Source organism: Dendropsophus ebraccatus, chromosome 8 (assembly GCF_027789765.1).
Source record: "Dendropsophus ebraccatus isolate aDenEbr1 chromosome 8, aDenEbr1.pat, whole genome shotgun sequence".
Classification (NCBI taxonomy): domain Eukaryota; kingdom Metazoa; phylum Chordata; class Amphibia; order Anura; family Hylidae; genus Dendropsophus; species Dendropsophus ebraccatus.
In genome coordinates, this window is record NC_091461.1 from 29526018 (window position 1) to 29549008 (window position 22991).

General features: G+C 45.1%; 1 protein-coding gene across 1 annotated transcript in view; it reads left to right on the forward strand.

Annotated features, from left to right (window-relative positions):
• Positions 1-17395, forward strand: part of NKX1-2 (NK1 homeobox 2) — an 18765-nt gene extending 1370 nt beyond the window's left edge. The window contains exons 2-3 of the mRNA XM_069980084.1: positions 15780-15864; positions 16426-17395. Of these exons, the coding sequence (XP_069836185.1) occupies positions 15798-15864; positions 16426-17018 (660 nt within the window). The 5' untranslated portion in view covers positions 15780-15797 and the 3' untranslated portion in view covers positions 17019-17395. The remainder of the gene's footprint in view (positions 1-15779; positions 15865-16425) is intronic.
• Positions 17396-22991: the final 5596 nt, after the last annotated feature.

The following is a 22991-nucleotide window of genomic DNA, read 5'->3' on the forward strand; positions in this document are numbered from 1 at the left end:
ACTTTGGCTTCCAAAATTGGTCAGATAAATCTGCCTGTGTAAACACACCATAAGGCTATGTTCTCACTATGATTAGATGACACTAAGGCTATGTTCCCACTATGATTAGGTGATACACATTTGGCACATGCATAGGAGAAGCTCCGGGCACACACCCTGGATGCAACCATAGGCTCCTATTAAAGGGAACCAATCATGCCGAATATGCCCCCAATGATAAGGAAATGTACTGGTACATTACCCAGCATGCTTCCCAAACATCCCCCTCCCTCCCCTACTTGACTAAACCGTAATCTTGCATTTCTGAAGTCCCGCGCTGTATGGTAATTAGGTGTAAGTAGTCACGGTGGGCGTATGTAGTCACGGTCCTGGCCGCTGTAATCACGCCCAGAGGGGCGTGATTGAAAGACCTGCGCTCCACTGACGTCACCCGGAGCCTGTGTTCCACTTCAGAGGCGCGCCGACGTCTTTAGCACGCCGTGCATGCGCGGTACGGTGGGTGAAGACGCTGATGTACCGCGCATGCACAGCGTGCTGAAGACGTCGGCGCACCGCTGATGTAGAACGCAGGCTCCAGGTGACGTCAGTGGAGCGCAGGTCTTTCAATCACGTCCCTCTGGGCGTGATTACAGCGCTCACAACCGCCCAGGACCGTGACTACATACGCCCACCGTGACTACTTACACCTAATTACCATACAGCGCGGGACATCAGAAAGGTAAGATTACGGTGTAAACAAGGAGGGCACGGAGGGTATAGGGGGATGTTTGGGAAGCGTGCGGAGTGATGTATCATTAGGGGCATGTTCGGCGTGATTGGTTGCCTTTAAGTTGTCAGAGGCTAAAAAGGTGTCCTTAGCGCCTCCAACAAGGCGGTATGGATTGGCTATACTATAAGTTTAGCGAATTATAGTTTTCTATATGTAACCTTTTTATTGTGGCTTATGAGCAATGCATTGTACAGTATGGCTATATAGTAGTATAGGTTGTCTGTATATTATGACAATTACTTCCACCACGTAGAATGTATTGTGATATCATATCGTTGGTTGTAGCATCACCTTTACAGTTCTTTCTGTGTCTCTATGTATGGGGGAATACAACTTCATGTGGTTCCATTGTGAATTGTTACAGTTTGGGCTATGTTCACAACGTTTTTTTTCTCAGTTATTTTTTCTCTCAAAATCACATCTGTCATTTTGCGGTTTTGGCACCCGTAAGTACAGTGACAGCTGTTGGTACATTGTTCTAGCTCAGGCCCTTTTAGGTGTGATTCTTTCTTTATGGTGCATTCACACCTACAGGATCTGCAGCTGATTTTCTGCAACAGATTTCATTTAAATAACTGAACACAGCATCAAATCAGCTGCAGATCTGCTGCAGATCCTGTAGGTGTGAACGCACCCTTAAGGTCCATTGAATTTAGTAATAAAGACAGTGAAAACTGTGTGAACGACTAAAAATAATGTCCACTAATAATGGTCATGGACATTAATTTGACGTCCGCACAAACAACGTCCGTTATTCAGTACACTATGGGGGAAATTTGTGAAACCTTCGCCCATGGCGCACAATGGAGAAGATACAGATGCTTACCTTCTCCGTGGCGTACGCCTGCCTTATCCCCCCCCCCTTTGCCTAATGGGTGGGCGGAGGGGCACAGAGAGGAAGCGTGGCCTACTTCTGCACCAGATTTACCATGATTTACGCCTGCTCGGTGTAGATTTCGGTGTGCGCCTCTTAGTGAATCTGGCGGGGTAATTGGGGGTGGGGCCTAATTTGTGACCGATCTTCATAAATGTCCCCCAATGTCTATAGGCCATTTATCAATCCATTGACTCCACTAATAGTTTAATAATAACGGACTAAGGGGAAGATTTATCAAACATGGGTAAAGTGAAACTGGCTCAGTTGCCCCTAGCAACCAATCAGATTCCACCTTTCATTTTCCAAAGAGTCTGTGAGGAATGAAAGGTGGAATCTGATTGGTTGCTAGGGGCAACTGAGACAGTTTCACTTTACACCATGTTCAATAAATCTCCCCCTATGTTCACTATGATGAATAGGTGAGGAATTGAATAGGAAAGTTTTCTGCTTGAAATTTCCTCTGGCGGAATTTGAACAGAATGCGAGCAGAAAGCGGAAATTCAAAGCCCCAATGACTTCTATGGGATTTCTCTAGTGGAATCCACCCAAAGAATTGACATCTCAATGTGGATCCACGGGGGAACATTCCATGTGTAAATTCCGTCATGTAAACAGCAGAGTGGAAATCCCATTGAACACAAAGGGACGTTGTTCTGTACATATTTTACAGACAGAATACGGGTAAAATTAAATGTGGATTCTGCTTGCAATTCATTGCCTATTCCTTAGTGTGAACATGCCGCTGATAATTCAATTTACCAGTGGATTTCTTTCCAACATTGCCATGTAATATACAGGTATAATGCATAATCACCAAGTCTGAATAGGGACAAGAATTGTCTACTTTGCCTGTGTCTATGCAACTTAGACCCTATAAGTAAGAAGGCTTCCTGTTGTGGTTATACAAGTGTCCCGGGGGTATAATAATAAGGGTGATCTCCGCAGATGTCTACAGTACATTGAATTCCAGGTGAGGTGATGGAAAGCTGCTTATTATTCTTCATGTAGGTACAAGCTCCACAATGCCGGTTACTGGGCCTGATGTCTAATAATACATCCAACCAGCTGCACCTCTGAAGGCCAAACCGCGCCGCGCTGCCTTATCAGAGCCAGCCACACGCTGAGAGTATTGATTTCCGCTTGCCGGAGTCATCAGGACAGGTCGGGGGTGATACACACCCTGGATCAAAGCAATTTAAAGGCTGCACAAGGACAGAATATTAATGGCCATAAAGACGGGAGGAAATATAAAATAAGAGACAGTAATAAAACTGATAATATAGGAGTAATCGTGTAGGTACCTCAATCACATGACCCTTATAAAGCCTTGGTAGAGATAGACGCAGTCAGGTGACGGGTTCTAGTTATAACCGTAGATTTTGTTTATATGTTTTATTGGTAGAGTGGACACCGCACTTTTATATAGCAGATGTGGTGTACACTGTATTAAGATGAAATCTGTATAATAAGTCAGGACCAATCCATGTTATCTATTTGATTTGTATAAGATGTCTGATTTAGAGGGAAGGTTCACCTTTGAATGTTGTGACATGACCTGGAACAGGACTGTGCTCAGGGACCGATCACTAGAACATGACATGTCAGATGTTTTACGATGAGGCACACCGTTTCTGCGGCAGGGCATGCGAAAGGACTATCCCCACCATGTACTGGTGCAGAGGAAACAAGCAAATACACATTTTGCTTCTTCTTAAAGATGATGTACCACCAGGTACATTCTCTTGAATTTAACTCACCGATAGAACGCCCTCATGGGGAAGCCGATGCTGCGGTCCGTTTTTTCTATCCGTTGTTCTATCCAGCAGTACTGGGCCGGTGGGAAGGAATCCCCCAGTGGGAAGGAATTCCCTCCCCTCTATGACGCTTGATTCTAATGGAGCCTCGTCATAGAGAGGAGGGAATTCCCTTCCACTGGGGGCGGGCTGGTCGGCCGACCTCCAGTGCTTTAGCACCAGACCGGTACCGCTGGATAAGAACGGCGCTGTACACGGGAACCGGGCCGCGGTTCGAAAAATGGACCATGGCATCAGCTTCCCCATGAGGGCGCCTGGTGGTACATCCTCTTTAGGGTGCCTTCACCGTATCGCTGCGTATTTATCGCTGCGTATTTATCGCTGAGTGTTTGGTGCGATTTTTACATGCGAGTTTTGATTTTCACATGATTTTCATGTGAAAATCAAAACTTGCATGTAAAAATCGCACCAAACTCGCAGCGATAAAAACGCAGCGTTAAATACGCAGCGATACGGTACGTGTGAAGCTACCAGGGATTTACACAAGACTTTTGTTTTGATGACCTATTCTTAGAATAGACCATTAATATCAAATTGGTTGGGCTCTAATCCTGCCAATCTGCTGATTTAAAGGAGCATTCTAACTTTAAAGGGGTTATCCAGCGCTACAAAAACATGGCCACTTTTCCCCCTACTGTTGTCTCCAGTTCAGATGTGGTTTGCAATTAAGTTCCATTTACTTCAATGGAACTAAGTTTCAAAACCCCATCCAAACTGGAGACAACAGTAGGGGGAAAGTGGCCATGTTTCTGTAGCACTGGATAACCCCTTTAGGGTACAAACACACACACCGTATACGCAGCGTATTTACTGCTGCGATACGCAGCAAATACACAACAGAGATGCAGCAGATACGCAGCAGATTAGATCTAAATAACTGAACACAGCATCAAATCTGCTGCGTATTAGCTGCGTATCTGCTGCGTATACGGTGTGTGTGTTTGTACCCTTAAAGAAGAAGCCTGGCGATCTATAAAATCAGGCAGCTGGCAAGGGGGAATAGATTACAAGTACGGACTTGCCTCTCCTTGTGCCCGTGGTGAGGGCAGGACTGGCCACAAGAACCCTGCCGGGCTCCGGCGCTGACACTTTTCAACCCGGCTGATAGACTGGGACGGACACCACTCCAGTCACTGATTGGCTGAGCAGCCAGTCCATCTGCGGGGGTCCCGTGGCCACTCCCACAGTTTTCCGCAGGCTTGAGGAGAGGTAAGTCTGTACTTGTAAATAATTTCCCCTTGCCCCTCCTGGCTGCTGGATTTTATAAATCGCTTCTCCTTTAAATAAGTCTGATATGATAATAAAGAGTTAAAATTGTTTTTCTAATCCTTGTTGCACAGCATAGACAGATGCAGATGGTGGTAGCCACATATAGTGCCCTGACAGAGGGGTAGTAAGGGGTTAATATACTCTTAGTCCATGTTTTGTTTTATAACTTTATCTGTGTGACACCTCTATCCCTGTCAGTGCTGCAGCACCGACCTCCTTATACTTCCAAACATCAGAGCTGAGTTTTAGCAGGTCAGGTTTAAGCAACACTACTATAACCACCCCTGTCTTCAGTTTGTGTGTGTGTGTGTGTGTGTGTGTGTGTGTGTGTGTGTGTGTGTGTGTGTGTGTGTGTGTGTGTGTGTGTGTGGTATTACAACTTGGCTCACTTCAGTGGAAATAAGCTGCAATACCACGCACAAACTGAGGACAAGAGTGGCGCTGTTCCTGAAAGAAAGTGGCCATGTTTTTCTAATTCTGTATAACTTTAAAGGGGATTGTCCGCTTCAGTGCTCCTCATCGCCTTCAGCGATTTAGACCCGCCCCTCTATGTCTTGGAAGGGATACTTTCGAAACATAGAATAACAGGAGGTAAAGGGGTTATCCAGCGCTACAAAAACATGGCCACTTTCTTCCAGAGACAGCCCCACTCTTGTCTACAGCTTGGGCGGGGTTTTGCTGCTCAGTTCCATTGAAGTGAATCGTGTTGTCGTGAAACAGTCGTGTTGTCTCTGAAAGAAAGTGGCCATGTTTTTGTAGCACTGCATAACCTCTTAAGCACTTGGAAACAGAAGTCTTCAGCTGTATTCTTCTCCCTGGACAACCCTTTAAGAAGGTACTCTTAAAGGGTTATCCAGAGCTACAAAAACATGGCTCCTTTCTTCTAGAGATGACACCACTCTTGTCTCAAGTTTGGGTGCAGGTTTTGTAACTCAGTTCCATTGAAGTGAATGGAGCTTAATTGCAAACTACACCTGAACTAGAAACAAGAGTGGTGCTGTCTCTGGAAGAAAGTGTCCAAGTTTTTGTAGTGCTGGATAACCCCTTAAAGGGTGTTTCTGTGTTGTTTTTTTTCTTTTTTAATTGACGGGAGTTTGACACCTGGCACCCTCACTAATCAGCTGTCGGCAGTGCTAAAAGCAGACAGCTCCTGCTAATCTCCCATTAAGGTGAATGGGAGCAGAGTTGCAGTAACCCTGCACAGCTCTACGGGATTATGGGTAATGTCATGTACGGTCATTGTTGAACACGTGGGGGCCTGGTTTCGGTCACATTTGCTAATTGACATGTGGGAAACTGGCCATAGAGTAGGATTAATGCTTTACATGCCAAAGTCTTCTGATGAACTGGTCAGTTTTATGATTAAATAGATGACACAGCGGCTGCCCATACTTGACAGTTCTCTATCATAGGATTAGAAATCTGCACCGTATCAATTCATGCTGCGGACATGCTGCAGACGTATAGCAGAATTTCCCCATTATTGCTGTGCATTATGCTGCTAAATCTATTGATATACAGTGGTACCTTGGTTTAAGAGTAACTTGGATTAAGAGCGTTTTGGTTTAAGAGCTCACAATTTTTCATAATTGTGATTTGGTTTAAGAGCCTTGCTTTTGTTTAAGAGCTCCCTGTATTGGGTGAGTGGGGGAGGGGCATGGTCTGCACAGTGGGGTCTACAGCCCTGTACTCTGACCCAGGAAGTCTCTCTCACCTTCCAAATCATGGCAGATCCACTTCAGGCTGGGGCTTGTATCAGGGGACAGGACAGTGGGGGTAATTCTAGCCTGTTGTACTACACTACTGCATTATGGGGAGTCCCATCTGCAGTCCCATCCTGTATCTACAAACTGCTACAATTTTTTTCAGGTTCATGCCCTTACTATACATTATACTCCACATGCTGATTGCTATACTGTACAGTAACTTATAATATGATATATCCATCTGTTTGTAAATGTTTGTTTCATTTGCTTTGACTGTTATTCAGAAGGAAAGATTATTATTTTTGGGGTGTGGAACCAATTGTCTACATTTACATGAGTTCTTATGGGAAAATTTGCTTTGGTTTAAGAGTAGATTTGGAATATAAGCACGCAGGGCCGTTTTAATACATTGGTGGGCCCAGTGCACAGCCCTCAAGAGTGGGCCCCCCCTTCCCTTTCGGCACATTGTATAATGTACTGAATTTGCCCCCACACTGTATCAAGAGCCCCAATACATACAGTAGTTACCTTATAACACTATTTCCACCATACAGTGATTATATATTACATAAAAACTGCACTAAACAAAACAGAAAGTTATCACCAATGATACCATTACATAATACCGCCACATCATGACCCCTAACACTACAATCCTATAACAGAGTGCAGTTACATCCAGTGACTCACCGGGGGCGTCTTCTCCAATCAGAGTCTGTCACCTTTTCTTTTTCTCTCCATCCAGCCTGGGCCACCTTGAAGTCTTCCCCTGGCTGTGAATCTTCTCTCCAGAATCTGCCAGACAAATATTTTAGGCTCCAACACATACAGTAGTTAGGTCCCTTGTACCCCTACATAGTAATACCCCTCTGTGCCTCCATAGTTTTAAGGTGTCCCTGTAGTATATAGCCCCTCATGTGCTCCTCCAGTTATATACAGCCCTCCTGTGCGCTCCCCCATTAGTATATAGCCCCCCTGTGCACTCTCCCCAGTAGTATATAGCCCCCCCTGTGCTCTCCCACAATAGTATATAGCTCCCCTGTGCTCCCCCATAGTATATAGCCCCCTGTGCTCCCCCATAGTATATAGCCCCCTGTGCTCCCCCATAGTATATAGCCCCCTGTGCTCCCCCATAGTATATAGCTCCCCTGTGTTCCCCAGTAGTATATAGCCCCCTGTGCTCCCCAGTAGTATATAGCTCCCCTGTGCTCCCCAGTAATATATAGCTCCCCTGTGCTCCCCCATAGTATATAGCTTCCCTGTGCTCCCCATAGTATATAGACCCCTGTGCTCCCCAGTAGTATATAGTCCCCTGTGCTCCCAAGTAGTATATAGCTCCCCTGTGCTCCCCCATAGTATATAGCTCCCCTGTGCTCCCCATAGTATATAGACCCCCTGTGCTCCCCAATAGTATATAGACCCCTGTGCTCCCCAGTAGTATATAGACCCCTGTGCTCCCCAGTAGTATATAGTCCCCTGTGCTCCCCCATAGTATATAGCTCCCCTGTGCTCCCCAATAGTATATAGCCCCCTGTCCTCCCCCATAGTATATAGCCCCCTGTGCTCCCCCATAGTATATAGCTCCCCTGTGCTCCCCCATAGTATATAGCCCCCTGTCCTCCCCCATAGTATATAGCTCCCCTGTGCTCCCCAGTAGTATATAGCTCCCCTGTGCTCCCCCATAGTATATAGCCCCCTGTGCTCCCCCATAGTATATAGCCCCCTGTGCTCCCCCATAGTATATAGCTTCCCTGTGCTCCCCATAGTATATAGACCCCTGTGCTCCCCAGTAGTATATAGCCCCCTGTGCTCCCCAGTAGTATATAGCTCCCCTGTGCTCCCCAGTAGTATATAGCTCCCCTGTGCTCCCCCATAGTATATAGCTTCCCTGTGCTCCCCATAGTATATAGACCCCTGTGCTCCCCAGTAGTATATAGTCCCCTGTGCTCCCCCGTAGTATATAGCTCCCCTGTGCTCCCCCATAGTATATAGCCCCCTGTGCTCCCCCATAGTATATAGCCCCCTGTGCTCCCCAGTAGTATATAGCCCCCTGTGCTCCCCAGTAGTATATAGCTCCCCTGTGCTCCCCAGTAGTATATAGCTCCCCTGTGCTCCCCCATAGTATATAGCTTCCCTGTGCTCCCCATAGTATATAGACCCCTGTGCTCCCCAGTAGTATATAGTCCCCTATGCTCCCCCATAGTATATAGCCCCCTGTGCTCCCCAATAGTATATAGCTCCTCCTCCCATATAACATTGAAAAAAACAAACACTGTTACTCACCTGGGTCCACGCGTTCCTCTTCTCTTCTCTCTTGTGGCCGCACTTCCTCCGGTCACAAGAGGCTGCACTCCCCTTACCCTCGCGCCGACGCTCCAGTGACGTCGGCCGCTAGAGGGAGAGTGCGGCCTCTTGTGACCGCAGGAAGTGCGGCCACAAGAGTGACTGACAGGGAGGGAGCCAATGGCTCTCTCTCTGTCAGTGTCGCTGCTGCTGCAGCGCTGAAGCGCCGCAGCAGCAGCGGACGGGGGCAGCGGCGGACGGGGGGGGCCCTGCAGGGGGCGCCATGGAGGGGGTAAGTAGATTACCCATCCATGGCGCTCCCCCCTGACAGGCTGGTGGCCGGAGCCCTGTGCGACCGCATTGGTCGCACATAGCAACGGCCGGCCTGCTCGGGGGGGCCCCTTTAACCAGCGGGCCCGGTGCACGTGCACCATGTGCCCTCTGGTTAAAGCGGCCCTGTAAGCACGGCCCCGGAACGAATTATGCTCGTAATCCAAGGGTATTTTTTATGCCCCTACAAAATTTCCATGCAAAATGTGGGTGTATATACGATCATTGCAGAAAATCTGCACCTAACATTGCTCGTGTGAACATACTCTAAGGGTACTATTACACCAACAGATCTGACGAAAGATTATCTGCCAAAGATTTGAAGCCAAACCCAGGAGTGGATTTGAAAAGAGGAGAAATCCAGTCTTTCCTTTATGACCTGTTCTCTGTTTATAGTCTGTTCCTGGGTTTGGCTTCAAATCTTTGGCAGATAATCTTTCGTCAGATCTGTTGGTGTAATAGTACCCTAAGGGTACAAACACACACCGCAGATACGCAGCAGATTTAATACTGTGTTCAGTTGTTTAGATCTAATCTGCTGCGTATCGCAGCAGTAAATACGCAGCGTGTAAGCCGTGTGTGTTTGAACCCTTAGGGTACAAACACACACACCGTATACGCAGCAGATTTGGTGGTGCAGATTTGATGCTGTGTTCAGTTATTTAGATCTAATCTGCTGCGTATCTGCTGCGTATTTGCTGCGTATCGCAGCAGTAAATACGCAGCGTATATGCCGTGTGTGTTTGTACCCTAAGGGTACAAACACACACACCGCATACGCAGCAGATCTGCAGCAGATTTGATGGTGAAGACTTGATGCTGTGTTCAGTTATTTAGATCTAATCTGCTGCGTATCGCAGCAGTAAATACGCTGCTTATATGGTGTGTGTGTTTATACCCTTAGGGTACGTTCACACGTACCGGATCCGCAGCGGATTTCTTGCTGCGAATTCGCAGCGAGACCCGCTGCGGATTCTGTACTGTGTGAAGCTGAATGGGTCCCATGTATAGGACCCGGCCCCTTTAACCCCCCGCCCTAAGGGTACATTCACAAGTCAATGTATTTGAAATCTGTAAGGCTGGTTCAAACAATGTTATGACAACCCCTTTTTTTTCATCAGTTTATACAAAAAACAGACAGAAAAACGGATGAAAAAACAGACGTATTTGTGTGCATTCGTTTTTCCATTAACGTCAATTACTAAAAAAAAAACAGATCAAAATGCATTTTTTTTTTAAGGTACACAAAAAGGTACCTGACCTTATTTTTGTGTACGTTTAAAAAAAAAACGTTTTTTTTTTTTTTTTTGCAAAAACGTAGTGTGAACCCAACCTAATCCTCAGCAAATCTGCACCCAAATATACAACACTGCAGATATAGGCTATGGTCACACGTAGTATTGCTGTCAGTCTTTTTTTTTTTAAAACCAAAACCAGGAGTGGGTTGAAAATACAGAAACTGTGCAAATCTTTCTATTATAATTTTGCCCTGTCAGTTCCACCCCTGGTTTTGGTTGAAAAAATACTGACAGAAATACTGTGTGAACAAAGCCTAAAACTTCCCTATTCAAATCAATGGAAAAATCTTGACATGCTGTAGTTTCGGATGCGACTTCTGCACAGATTTCTGCTGGACATTTTTTTTTTTACTTCTATGCATAAGTTCCACTTTGTTAAAACTATTTTTTTTAAACTCCATTTCCCTCTTCCCATCCTTGACACCGATCCATCCATCCACCTCACTTGAGCATCACTTGACATTGTATGACTAATAAATCCTCTCGCGTCTTTGTTTGCTTTCTGAATTATTAAAAAAAAAAAAAAAAAAAAAAAATCCCCATCAATCTATAACCGGAGAACAATGATCTGTTAATGGCCGTTTTAATCTTTACCTTGAAATTCACATTATAACTAACCAACCAATACTAATTTGTAAAGTGAGGCCAAATGGATGAGGAATTAAATAGATGATTGAGATGCTGGGCAGATGGGAGATGAAAGAGGCGAATGACAGGATGGGGTAGTGTAAGTGCACGGTAATTGTGGCTATGAAAGAAGACAATAGTAGGACACCAAGGACAAATAAATGGACTGGGTACCAGCGATAAATAGACTTCTCTTCTCCTCCCCTTGTCTTGTTGCTTGTTGTCATTCCAGTTTAGTGCCTTCTCCTCCCCTCGGTTTCTCGTGGCTGCTGTCTCCTCCTCTATGGGATGCCCATGAAGCCTGAGGCTCCTATCTCACATAAAGAGTAGTCATCATGCATAGAAGACACTGAGGGGCTGCGGAGATCATCCTGACTGTCATCCCATCCCTAGTCCGTCCACAAGGTATTGTAAGGATCCTTTAAGACGCATCCGATATCACCTGGAACATTATGGGGATGTTAAACTGTGACAGCGGGGACGAGAAGATGAACTCTGCTCCGAAACATCTTCATACACCTTTCTCTATTGCGGATATCTTGAGTCAAGCTAAGGAGAGTAAGACAGCGGAGGAGGAGGAGGAGGAGGAGGAGGGGGCAGGTGAGTACATGTCTTGTTTTTTCTAATAAGTTTGTAGTCTGAGACTCAACTTTTGTAAAACTAAAAACTGGTATCGTACAAACTTCCAATTTATCGGTGACTTTGGTTGCCCGTCCGGCTATTGTGTGGCTTGCATAGATTGCTGCCCATTGATTTCTTTAAAGTGACCTTCATCATCATCATCATCATCATCTTCGTCATGTGATCGTTTACATGTCTGATAGAGGAAGAGGAATCGTAGCATTAACCTGCGCGACCTCGGCGACAAAATGGATCCATGCGGTCGGAGAATGTTAATTGTTCGGTCGCTAGTTAGAACTTTCCATTTAGAGGGATGCAAAGTATGGAAAAAAATCCAGTCGCTGCAGAACCTCTTTGCATATATGTGGTTTCGGAACGTTGGGTTATTGCGGTTAACTCATTGTCTGCATCTGCTCAGATCGGATGAGGCTAATGCTTCTAATAGGGGGGTATATGTTAAAATATATAGGCAAAGGTTCTATAGATAGATGGACTTGTATATGTTTGTTAGGGACGACTATGCCCATAAACTTGTGCCAAAAGAGCGTCTCTTGGGGTATCTCAACTGTATCCCCATCCCAAATGCTGCGTATAAGACCCACCTGGAGGACCCTTGAACAGGGTCTCCATAACTAATATATATATATATATATATATTACTGTGATGAGTATGAGTATTTTTGCTATAGTTTTTCCGCCACTCTTTTGTTTGCCGCCATTAGGATTGCAGTTATTGGATTATCTCTCAAACATCCGCAGCCCTTGTAACCCCTCACCTGGTGACGTCACTAAGCATAAGGTGAGAAGGCGATGAATAAGACCTGCTGATGACTCATAGCCCGGGGCCCCAGTAATTGCTCTGGCCCCTATGGGAAGACGGGGCAAGTAGGTTTAGTTGTAAGACTGCTTGTCCCTGGCAGAGATCAATATCCCATTACTGGTGGCTGCCTATCTCTGAGCACAGGCTTCCTGTCTGATGAGAAGCCCCTGTATTAGAGAGATGACAGCTATCGATCTAATCACTGCCCGGTCACTTCATCAGGGCACGGAAGCCAGCAATTTCTTCTTAATAACCCCGGCTAATAAAACCCGTCAGTCTGCGCTCCCCCTGTCTACTGTGTGTCAGAGCCACAGGTCACTGCTGGAACACTTGTACAATGGCTATAGACTGTGCTGGGGAAGGGGCATGTGCGGCTATGTGGAACTCCAAGTCACAGCATGCCCCGTCCGCTTCCTCAACACTGAGAAGGGATATGGGTGGGTAGAAAAAAATTACAGCCGAATTAAAAAAAAAAAAAGAATTTAATTAGAAAAATAAAGTTTACATGAACCTTCGGCGCTACTGCTGTTGCAAAACTACAACTCCCATCATGCCTTTACAGCCAAATGGGAATTGTAGTTTTGCAACAGCTGGAGGGCCAAAGGTTCCCCATCCCTGCTATACAGGGTCATCTCTAGGTTAATGTGTACCCCTAGGCAACAGTCACAGTGGGCTCACCTCATCCAATAAACAGGGATTTAAAAAAAAGCTGCATCATACCTGTCCTTAGGTTATGTATTGTATTGCAGCTTAAAGGGGCACGCCAGCAAAACTTTTTTTTCTTTCAAATCAACTGGTGTTATATAGATTTGTAACTTGTATACAGCAGCTGTTAAGAATTGGAAGATTTCTTAATAGAAGTAAACTACAATTCTCTGGCACTTTCTAGCACCTGTTGAGTAGAAAGAAATTTTTTTGGTGGAGTATCCCTTTAATTCTATTGAAATGCATGGGACTGAACTGCAGTATCATAGTATAACTAGAGAGGAGCGAACCTCACATGCTGAACCCAAACGCTCTGTATGTGATTACTGGTGGCTGAAGAAGTTGGGTGCCACCCTAGGGAGTCCCGGAAAACATGGATATTGCCTATGGCCTATGGCTTATAGCTGTATCCATGTTTTTCAGGCAGTCTTAGGGCTGCATCCAACTTCTTCAGCCACCGGTAATTAAATGCAGAGCGTTGGGATTCAGAAGAGGTTCAATCATCTCTACACATGTCCAGGCATGATGGGAATTGTTGTTTTTTAACAGCTAGAGGGTGGAAGGTTCCCTGTGCCTCCCAAAATTCTGTCTGATTTAGTCCTTTCAGCCTTTGGATTTGGTTAGCCTCAATCTAAAAATGGTATTTGCTTGGAAAAGTTCTATATGACACTCTGCAGCCTTTTAGGACTGTATCCAAGCTCTGTAGAGCCAAGTGTAACCTTACCCTAACATAGTTGCAAACATTTGAAATTTTTTTCCAGGGACACATTAGTGTTGACAACAAGGGGTGTGGCTTATTGTGAGTGTGGTCTCGGTGGGGCGTGGCCTATCATGAGTGTGGTTTGCGGGGTGTGGCCTGTCACCCACGTTCCCCCCCCCCCCCCCCCCCCCACACACACACAAATTTTACAGTTACAATTTTACAGTCAGAACAACACAAAATGTGCATTACACACCCCAGTATTAGGTCGCCAGTATATTACACACCCCAGTATCGGGTCCTCAGTATATTCCACCCACTTAGAACAGGCTGTGGCCCAGAGATAGCACTCTACTTACTGACTGTATACACTGGTAGTTTGTGCCCATATGATGCAGCTGCACCCCATATAATGATACTACTCCCCCCTTCATCCTCCTGCCCCCCCACCATCATACTACTACCCTTTCATCCTCCTGCCCCTCCACCATCATACTACTACCCCCTTCATCCTCCTGCCCCTCCATCGTCATACTACTACCCCCTTCATCCTCCTGCCCCCCCACCATCATACTACTACCCTCCATCCTCCTGCCCCTCCACCATCATACTACTACCCCCTTCATCCTCCTGCCCACCCATCGTCATACTACTACCCCCTTCATCCTCCTGCCCACCCACCATCATACTACTACCCCTTCATCCTCCTGCCACTCATCGTCATACTACTACCCCCTTCATCCTTCTGCCCTCCTCCATCATACTACTACCCTCCATCCTCCTGCCCCTCCACCATCATACTACTACCCCCTTCATCCTCCTGCCCTCCACCATCATACTACTACCCTCCATCCTCCTGCCCCTCCACCATCATACTACTACCCCTTCATCCTCCTGTCCCTCCATCGTCATACTACTACCCCCTTCATCCTCCTGCCCCCCCACCATCATACTACTACCCCTTCATCCTCCTGCCACTCATCGTCATACTACTACCCCCTTCATCCTCCTGCCCTCCTCCATCATACTACTACCCTCCATCCTCCTGCCCCTCCGCCATCATACTACTACCCTCCATCCTCCTGCCCCTCCGCCATCATACTACTACCCTCCATCCTCCTGCCCCTCCACCATCATACTACTACCCCTTCATCACCCTCATGCCCTTTCATCATACCAGTACCCCCTTCAGTATCCTCCTATCCCTTCATCATCATACCACTACTCCCTTCATCTGTATTTAAAACAAAAAATCTATACTTAACTCACCTGTGTGGTTCCTCTAGTCCCCCAGCACTCCGCTCCCTGCTCTGCATGAGTGACGTCACTTGCTCCTGCAGGGGGGTGGGGCTTCCTGGGCCATGGTTTTGCCACCCTTTTAAAATATCCAAAGTTATGTGCATGGTTTCCTGCAGGCTCCATTAACCATGAGAATCCTTCCGAAAAAATGCTGCCAAATCCCAAGGCTTCCCAATTTTAAATAAATATCTATATATAATAATAATAATAATAATAATAATAAATGCATCCAGAGGTGACTATAAAATGCATGTGTTTCTATGGAAGATTTGAAGCCCTTGATCCAATATGCAGTGTAGAACTGGGTATATGAGGAGCACCTAGTGGTGTAATGAGGAACTGCATGGTCTAAATGAATATTTGCATCTGCCATGCTCAATATCACTAGCAGGATGAGGCTATGATAATGGTTTTTTATTGTGTACTGAGAAACTACAGTATAAATTAAGCAATACCTGTTGTATATCTATATTTTCTATACTTTTTATGATGTGTTTAAAGGGGAACTATCAGCAGGTTAGACAAATCTGACCTGCTGCTAGCTCCCTATTGCGCACGGGGCACTGAGGATGAAGGTGAGTCCGGCAAGGCCGTGTTGAGCACTGGGGGCGGGGCTACCGTCTCCAGAGCACTGATCTGGCCCACCCATGGCTTGTTCCAGTGATAATCATTAGAAGAGATGGGCTGGCCGGCGGTGGATCAATGCTTACACTACAAACAGCACAGGAACGGCGCTGAGGATCAAGGTAAGAGACATACCTTCATCCTCAGTGCTGTCAGTAGGTTTTTTTCATACTGCAATGAAATGCAAAAACGACTGTTGTTCCATTGATTTCAATGCATATCATTGTATTATCAAAAGAACGGCCGTTGTTTTAATGGACAACGGTTGTTCTTTTCCAAAGTAGTACATTGTGTGACCATAGCCTTATGGTGTGTTTACACAGAGATTTATCTGACAGATTTTTGAAGCCAAAGCCAGGACCAGACTATGAACAGGGAACAGGTCATAAAGGAAAGATTGAGATATCTCCTCTTTCCAAATCCATTCCTGGCTTTGGCTTCCAAAATCTGTCAGATAAATCTCTCTGTGTAAACGCACCATAAGGCCATAAAGAACATCATCATTATTTCAGGCCGTATTTATCTAAATACGGCCGTATTTTGCCCTTATTTTTGCGTTGTGTGGACATAGCCTTGAAGTGCATATAGTCTGAATGACATCTTTCTATAGTCCTCTGTATAATGTCTTAGCACCAGCTATTTTCCAAGAACTCCACTAATTGTTTTTTTTCCACCTTCCCCAGATATGCACTTCTCCTCCGTCGATATTGTTCCTGGACCTGGAGACGAAGCCGGAACATCTACTGTGCACAGGATGAAGGAGGCAGAAGAGGAGAAGTCAGTAAGTGGGGAGGCCCAGCAAGACCTCCGGCCTCCTCTGGTCAGTTCTAAGCCCCGCCGGGCCCGTACTGCATTTACCTATGAACAGCTGGTGGCACTGGAGAGCCGCTTCCGCAGCAGCCGCTACTTGTCGGTGTGTGAGAGGCTGAGTCTGGCATTGACCCTTCACCTAACGGAGACCCAAGTCAAAATCTGGTTCCAGAACAGAAGAACTAAGTGGAAGAAGCAGCAACCACCAGGGAGTTCGGAGGGGAGAGGATGCAGCACTCACAATTGTCCAAGGAGCCCTGGTCAACAGTTTGTCCCATCATTTCCATCCTACCCCTGTCCTGCACAGATCCCCCATATAAGTCCCAATACAAACCACCACTTACCACCGTTCCCAAGACTTTTCCTCTCTCCGTCCTCCAGTAATCTCTCACTGACGCCACCATGCCCATTTCCCCAGCTTGTGAATTCAGTTGGCATGGCAGCGTTCTATGGCCCTGCCCACTGATGACGTCATCACTAAACGTTGATGTCATCTTCTAACTTATAGGCATTCCCTGGCTGTTGTGATACTACAACTACCAATCCTCTGGCCTGTTTGGTCACGTTGGGAGTTGTAGTTTCACAATTTGAAGCCGTCAACTATTGCTAATAGAAGTGAAGGGACAGTTTCTGTCATAGTTCTAATAGACATTGATGGACAGTCGATCCATATCTCGATATACAGTATACGCTCCCATGTCATGTGAGAAGGAATAGCTCTCTGCACTTTCATGGTGTTACCATAGTTGCATCATACATAGACAAGCCATTTCAGCGACACAGCGGGAGGAAGACTACTACATACTTATCAGACTTGATGAGTCTCATTTTCAAGCCTTAATTCTGGGAAATATTGACATTTGTAAATATACATTTATTAATATTAAAGTATAAAACTTGTGTAAGTGTGCTATATGCTGGGAGTGAGTGGTGTATGGAAAGGTCAAAGGATCTACTGAAGCCATCTTAGTGCACCTACTGCACCCTGCTAAAGGCAGGGTGTAATAGGAGATCGGAAAGAGCACACATTATACAGTATATTGTACGAGCAAATGCACCTTCATGGCTTCTAGAGGTGAAAGTAAATAAAATCAATGGGGGAGATTTATCAAACATGGTAAGTGAAACTGGCTCAGTTGCCCCTAGCAACCAATCAGATTCCACCTTTCTTTCCTCACAGACTCTTTGGAAAATGAAAGGAGGAATCTGATTGGTTGCTAGGGGCAACTGAGCCAGTTTCACTTTACACCATGTCTGATAAATCTCCCCCAATAATTCTAAATTATTATATGTAAGACTAATGGTACTTTTACACGGTGCGATAATTCGCCCGATCGCACGATTAATAATGATTTTGAATGAACAATGTTTTTTTTCATAACGATCAGCGTTTAGACGGAACGATACATCGTACGGAAAAATCGTTTTGTGATCGCTTAAGCCTATCTCACACATAATCGTTGAAAGACTGTTTACACGGAACGATCTGCGAATTTTTTGTGAACGATCAACGATGATTTGAGAACATGTTAAAAAAAGATCAAAATGAACAATTTCTCGCTCGTCGCTTGATCGTTCGCTGCATTTACATGTACGATTATCGTTCGAATTCAATCGCTATCGTGCAAATTTAAACGATAAATCGTTCCGTGTAAAAGGACCATAAGGTGTCAAACTCGCAGCTCTCCAGCTGTTGCAAAATTACAATTACCATCATGCCTGGACAGCCAACACTAAAGCTGGAGGGCTGTGAGGGCTATGAGTTTAACCCCTTGTGTTATAGTATATGGCTATGTTCCCACAACGTGAACATCCGGCCGTTCCGTGACCCCGCCCGGATCACGGAATGGCTGGTCTCTGCCCGGATCATCGCGGCTGGTACCTAAGTACTGGGCGGATGATCTGTCCGGCCACAGAGCTCTGATGCGGCGCATCAGCGTGCGCCTGCATCAGAGCTTCCCCCTGCATACTATGGAGCGAGCGGCCGGAGCTGACAGGGTTTCCTACGGCTGCAATTCATTGAATTGCGGTCGCAGAAAACTGACGTGTCAGTTATTTGCGGCACCGCACGGGATCCCAATGAAAGTAAGGCTTTGTTCCACCGCGCCAAAAGTACGTCCATTCTTGCCATGGGCAACGACAGCCGTACTTTTACGTAGTGTGAACATAGCCTATAAGTGTCCCTGTCACTTAAAAAAAAAACTATTGTGATTTTTCTAGTGACGTTTTAAAAAAATGTGATGGTTTGGTCCTGTGTGTTCGGACTCCTGCTCACTGTAAGGTCTTATTAGACGTGCCAATGAAGGCCCGATTAATACTGTAAACAAGTGCCGAACTGCTAGATCGGTGCTTGTTTACTGAGTCTATATTACATAGCCCGATAATCATTTAGCAATGGCTGCATGGACATCTTAGCAATGTCCGTGTAGTCCTTGCCCAAACCGTTTACATTACCTGTCCTAGCTCCCGTCCTTCTTCTGCCCTCTGTTTCCTCCACGGTCCCATACGCTACAGCTTTAGGGCGACCTGTCAGCTCAGACAGGCCGCTCTGAAGCTGCAGCATGCGGGGCCGGGATGCATACAGTGTGCAGGAGAAGACCGGGAACTTGAACAGGTAATGTAAACTGTTTGTTCAATCATCAGCTGTTGGCTGGGAATCGTTCTGTGGGCTGACTGTTGTCTCTATTACATGGACCAATAATCTGCCCTATTATCGCTATTATGATTATCGCTCTGTTTAATAAGGCCCTCACACCCTGACTGATTTGACATCTGACCAACTTTTGATGTGCCTCTAGAATGTTTAGTACTAAGTAACCCGACAGCATTCAGTAGAATCAATTCCGTGGACTTTATCAAGCAACATACATAGTGGCAACCTTTCGACCCAGCAGGTTCAACCTCTGAATGGCTGAGTGGGTCTGCCAACATCACATCTCTATTTCCCTTTGAGACGTGAGTTGCCAGAGACTGGGGGATTGGAGCAGTGTGAAGCAGGTCCCATCGCTAGAGGCGGGAAGGTAAGTGGATGTCATTGTCTTCATCTACCACCTGGCCGTACTTATAAATGCCTCCTGCCCGGAGTATCCCTTTTAACTTGTTTCCCCTAAGAATTGAATAGAGATAAAAGGTTGTACACCCTAAAAAAGAACCTATAAAAATATAGGTTTATTATGTTACAATATGGCTTGAAAAGTTGTAAAATTAAAATAACTACATAAAATACATGGAAGTTCTCCTTTAGCCGGATCACAATGTCACCGGCAGGCAGCAGAGTGCGGTGCATGAGCTTTCAAGTCCATAAACTTTCATCCTTTATGTGTCCAGGCGGCCCTCATGCCCAGGCATGTGGAATGAAGGGCGGGTATCTCACCACCTCTTCTTCCTCCTACCTAGAGGACTCTGGAGATCTATAACATTTCGTTATGCAGTAGATGAGGATACAAGTTTACTAACAGATATATACTATATATATAAATACACACACATATATATATATATATATATATATAAAATGTGTATTTATATATACAGTGGTGCCTTGGATTACGAGCATAATTGGTTCTGGGACTGTGCTTGTAATCCAAATCCACTCTTATACCAAAGCAAATTTTTCCCATAAGGAATCATTGAAATGCAAACAATTTGTTCTACACCCCAAAAATAATGATTTTTATATTCTGAATAACATATAAAACAAATAAAACATTTATAAACAGCTGAGTATATGATATTATAAGTTACTGTACAGTATAGCAATCAGCATGTGGAGTATAATGTATAGTAACTGCATAAACCTGAAAAACAGCAGCAGTTTGTAGATACAGGATGGAAATGCAGATCCCCATAATGCAGTAGTGTAGTACAACAGGCTAGAATAGAGGAGCAGGGTGGCTATCAGAGGTCTGTGTGGTCACAAGACAGCAATGGGGAAGGAGTGTGTGTTCAGCATAGACCAACCAGGACTGACAGAGACTGTAGGGAGCATGAAGGAATGAGCAGGGCAGATGTGGGCACATACATGCAGTGTCTCTGTCCGGGGAGAGAGGGATTACAGCTATAAAGAGATTACCTCCACAGTCCTGTCCCCTGATGCAAGCCCCAGCCTGAAGTGGATCTGCTATGATTTGGAAGGTGAGGGAGACTTCCTCTGTCAGAGTACAGAGCTGTAGACCCCACTATACAGGCCATGCCCCTCCCCCACTCTTCCTACCACCCAGTACAGGGAGCTCTTAAACCAAAGCAATGCTCTTAAACCAAGTTACAATTTTGAAAAACAGTGAGCTCTTAAACCAAAACGCTCTTAAACCAAGTTACTCTTAAACCAAGGTACCACTGTATATATATATAGAATTAAAACATGAATATAGTCTATGGCTGTTCACTCATCTCTAATATACTGTATATATCACCAATTGTAATTACTTTTGTGTTACACTTGAAACTACATGTCATATATCAATAATAATAATAATAATATACAAAATAGCCAATAATGTTAAAGGGGTACTCTGGTAATTTTTTTTAGTGGCAGATCAGCTAGTACCATAAAGTTATACAGATTTGTAAATTACTTCTAGTTAAAAATCTCATCTTTCTGTACTTATCGTCTGCTGTATGTCCTGCAGGAAGTGGTGTAATCTTTCCAGTGTGACACAGTGCTCTCTGCTGTCACCTCTGTCCATGTCAGGAACTGTCCAGAGCAGCAGCAAATCCCCATAGAAAACCTCTTCTGCTCTGGACAGTTCCTGTCGGGAAAAGAGATGTCAGCAGAGAGCCCTGTGTCATACTGGAAATATACCACTTCCCGCAGAACATACAGCTGCTGATAAGTACTGGAAGACTTGAGATTTTTAAATGGAAGTAAATTACAAATCTAATCTATATAATTTTTTGACACCAGTTGGTTTAAAGAGAAAAAGGTTTGCCGGAGTTCCCCTTTAAATAATATTATACATACAAAAAAAGAATCTGAATACTTCAAAAAGAAATATCCGCTATAAGACAAAAGCAGGATATGGAGGCCTGCTTTGATAGCGAGACATTGTGGGGACTTCTACATCATCCAGGTTCTACCTTCTGTGCATGGAGAATCTTTCCAGATAATAATTTTATCCTTTTATCGCTGCTGTTATTATTATCATTTGCATCTTGACATTGTTCATTATTATTAAATTTATGGCTTTGTCCAGACATTTGGGTTTTTAATGGCAATTACTGAATACAAAGCCAGGATATGAAAAGAGAAGAAGTCAAAACTTTGGATGGGTCCGAGTCTGGGAGTTTAGACCCTCACCAATTGTAAGAACAAGTGAAGAGAGGATTGCAGCTTTGTGTCTTTTGATCAGTCGGATTTATAATGAAAGTCTATGGGCCTGACTCTTTTCACTGACACAGAGCGGGGAGCTGGACTCCATGACATGTGACCGCAGCCTAACTGTAACACCCACATGATCTGGGCTGATGTTTATACACTGAGGGGTAGCAATGAGGTCCTGATACCTCACAGTATTCATACAGAAGATATAATGGAAAATCCCTTTAAAGGGGTTATCCAGCGCTACAAAAACATGGCCACTTTTCCTCCTACTGTTGTTTTCAGTTCAGGTGCAGTTTACAATTAAGCTCCATTTACTTCAATGGAACTAAGTTTCAAAACCCCACCCAAACTGGAGACAACAGTAGGGGGAAAGTGGCCATGTTTTTCTAGCGCTGGATAACCCCTTTAAGCCGTTCTCACCTCCACGTCCTCAGCCGCAGTGCTGCTAACCTTATCTTATCTCTTTTTTGCTGGGTCCATGCTGCCCTTGGGTGGTATTGTAACACGGACTGACCTCTAACAGAACACTAGGAAATCACTAGGAAACTACGGTAACAATTGTCAACTTGGGTGCGCGATAAAAGACACAATGGCTGCCTGGCTATCAGTGAACACATGGGGGCGTGGTTTCAGCCACATTAGACACCTGGCCTAATAAGGAAGCGTGGCTTAGTGTAAATAGATGTGGCTTGTGTGTGGGCTCCAGATTACAGGCGCCAATCCCTCTGAACAATGGGGGAGATTTATCAAACATGGTGTAAAGTGAAACTGGCTCAGTTGCCCCTAGCAACCAATCAGATTCCACCTTTCATTTTCCAAAGAGTCTGTGAGAAATGAAAGGTGGAATCTGATTGGTTGCTAGGGGCAACTGAGCCAGTTTCACTTTACACTTTGTTTGATAAATCTCCCCCAATGTGCCTATGACTGCTCATTCTCCTGATAATCAGCCCATGTAAAAGGGACTTAACCCTTAGAGGACCCGGCCAATTTCAATTTTTGCATTTTCGTTTTTTTCCTTCTTGTTCTTAAAAGGCCATAGCAGTTGCATTTTTTCACCTAGAAACCCACATGAGCCCTTATTTTTTGTGCCACTAATTGTACTTTGCAATGACAGGCTGA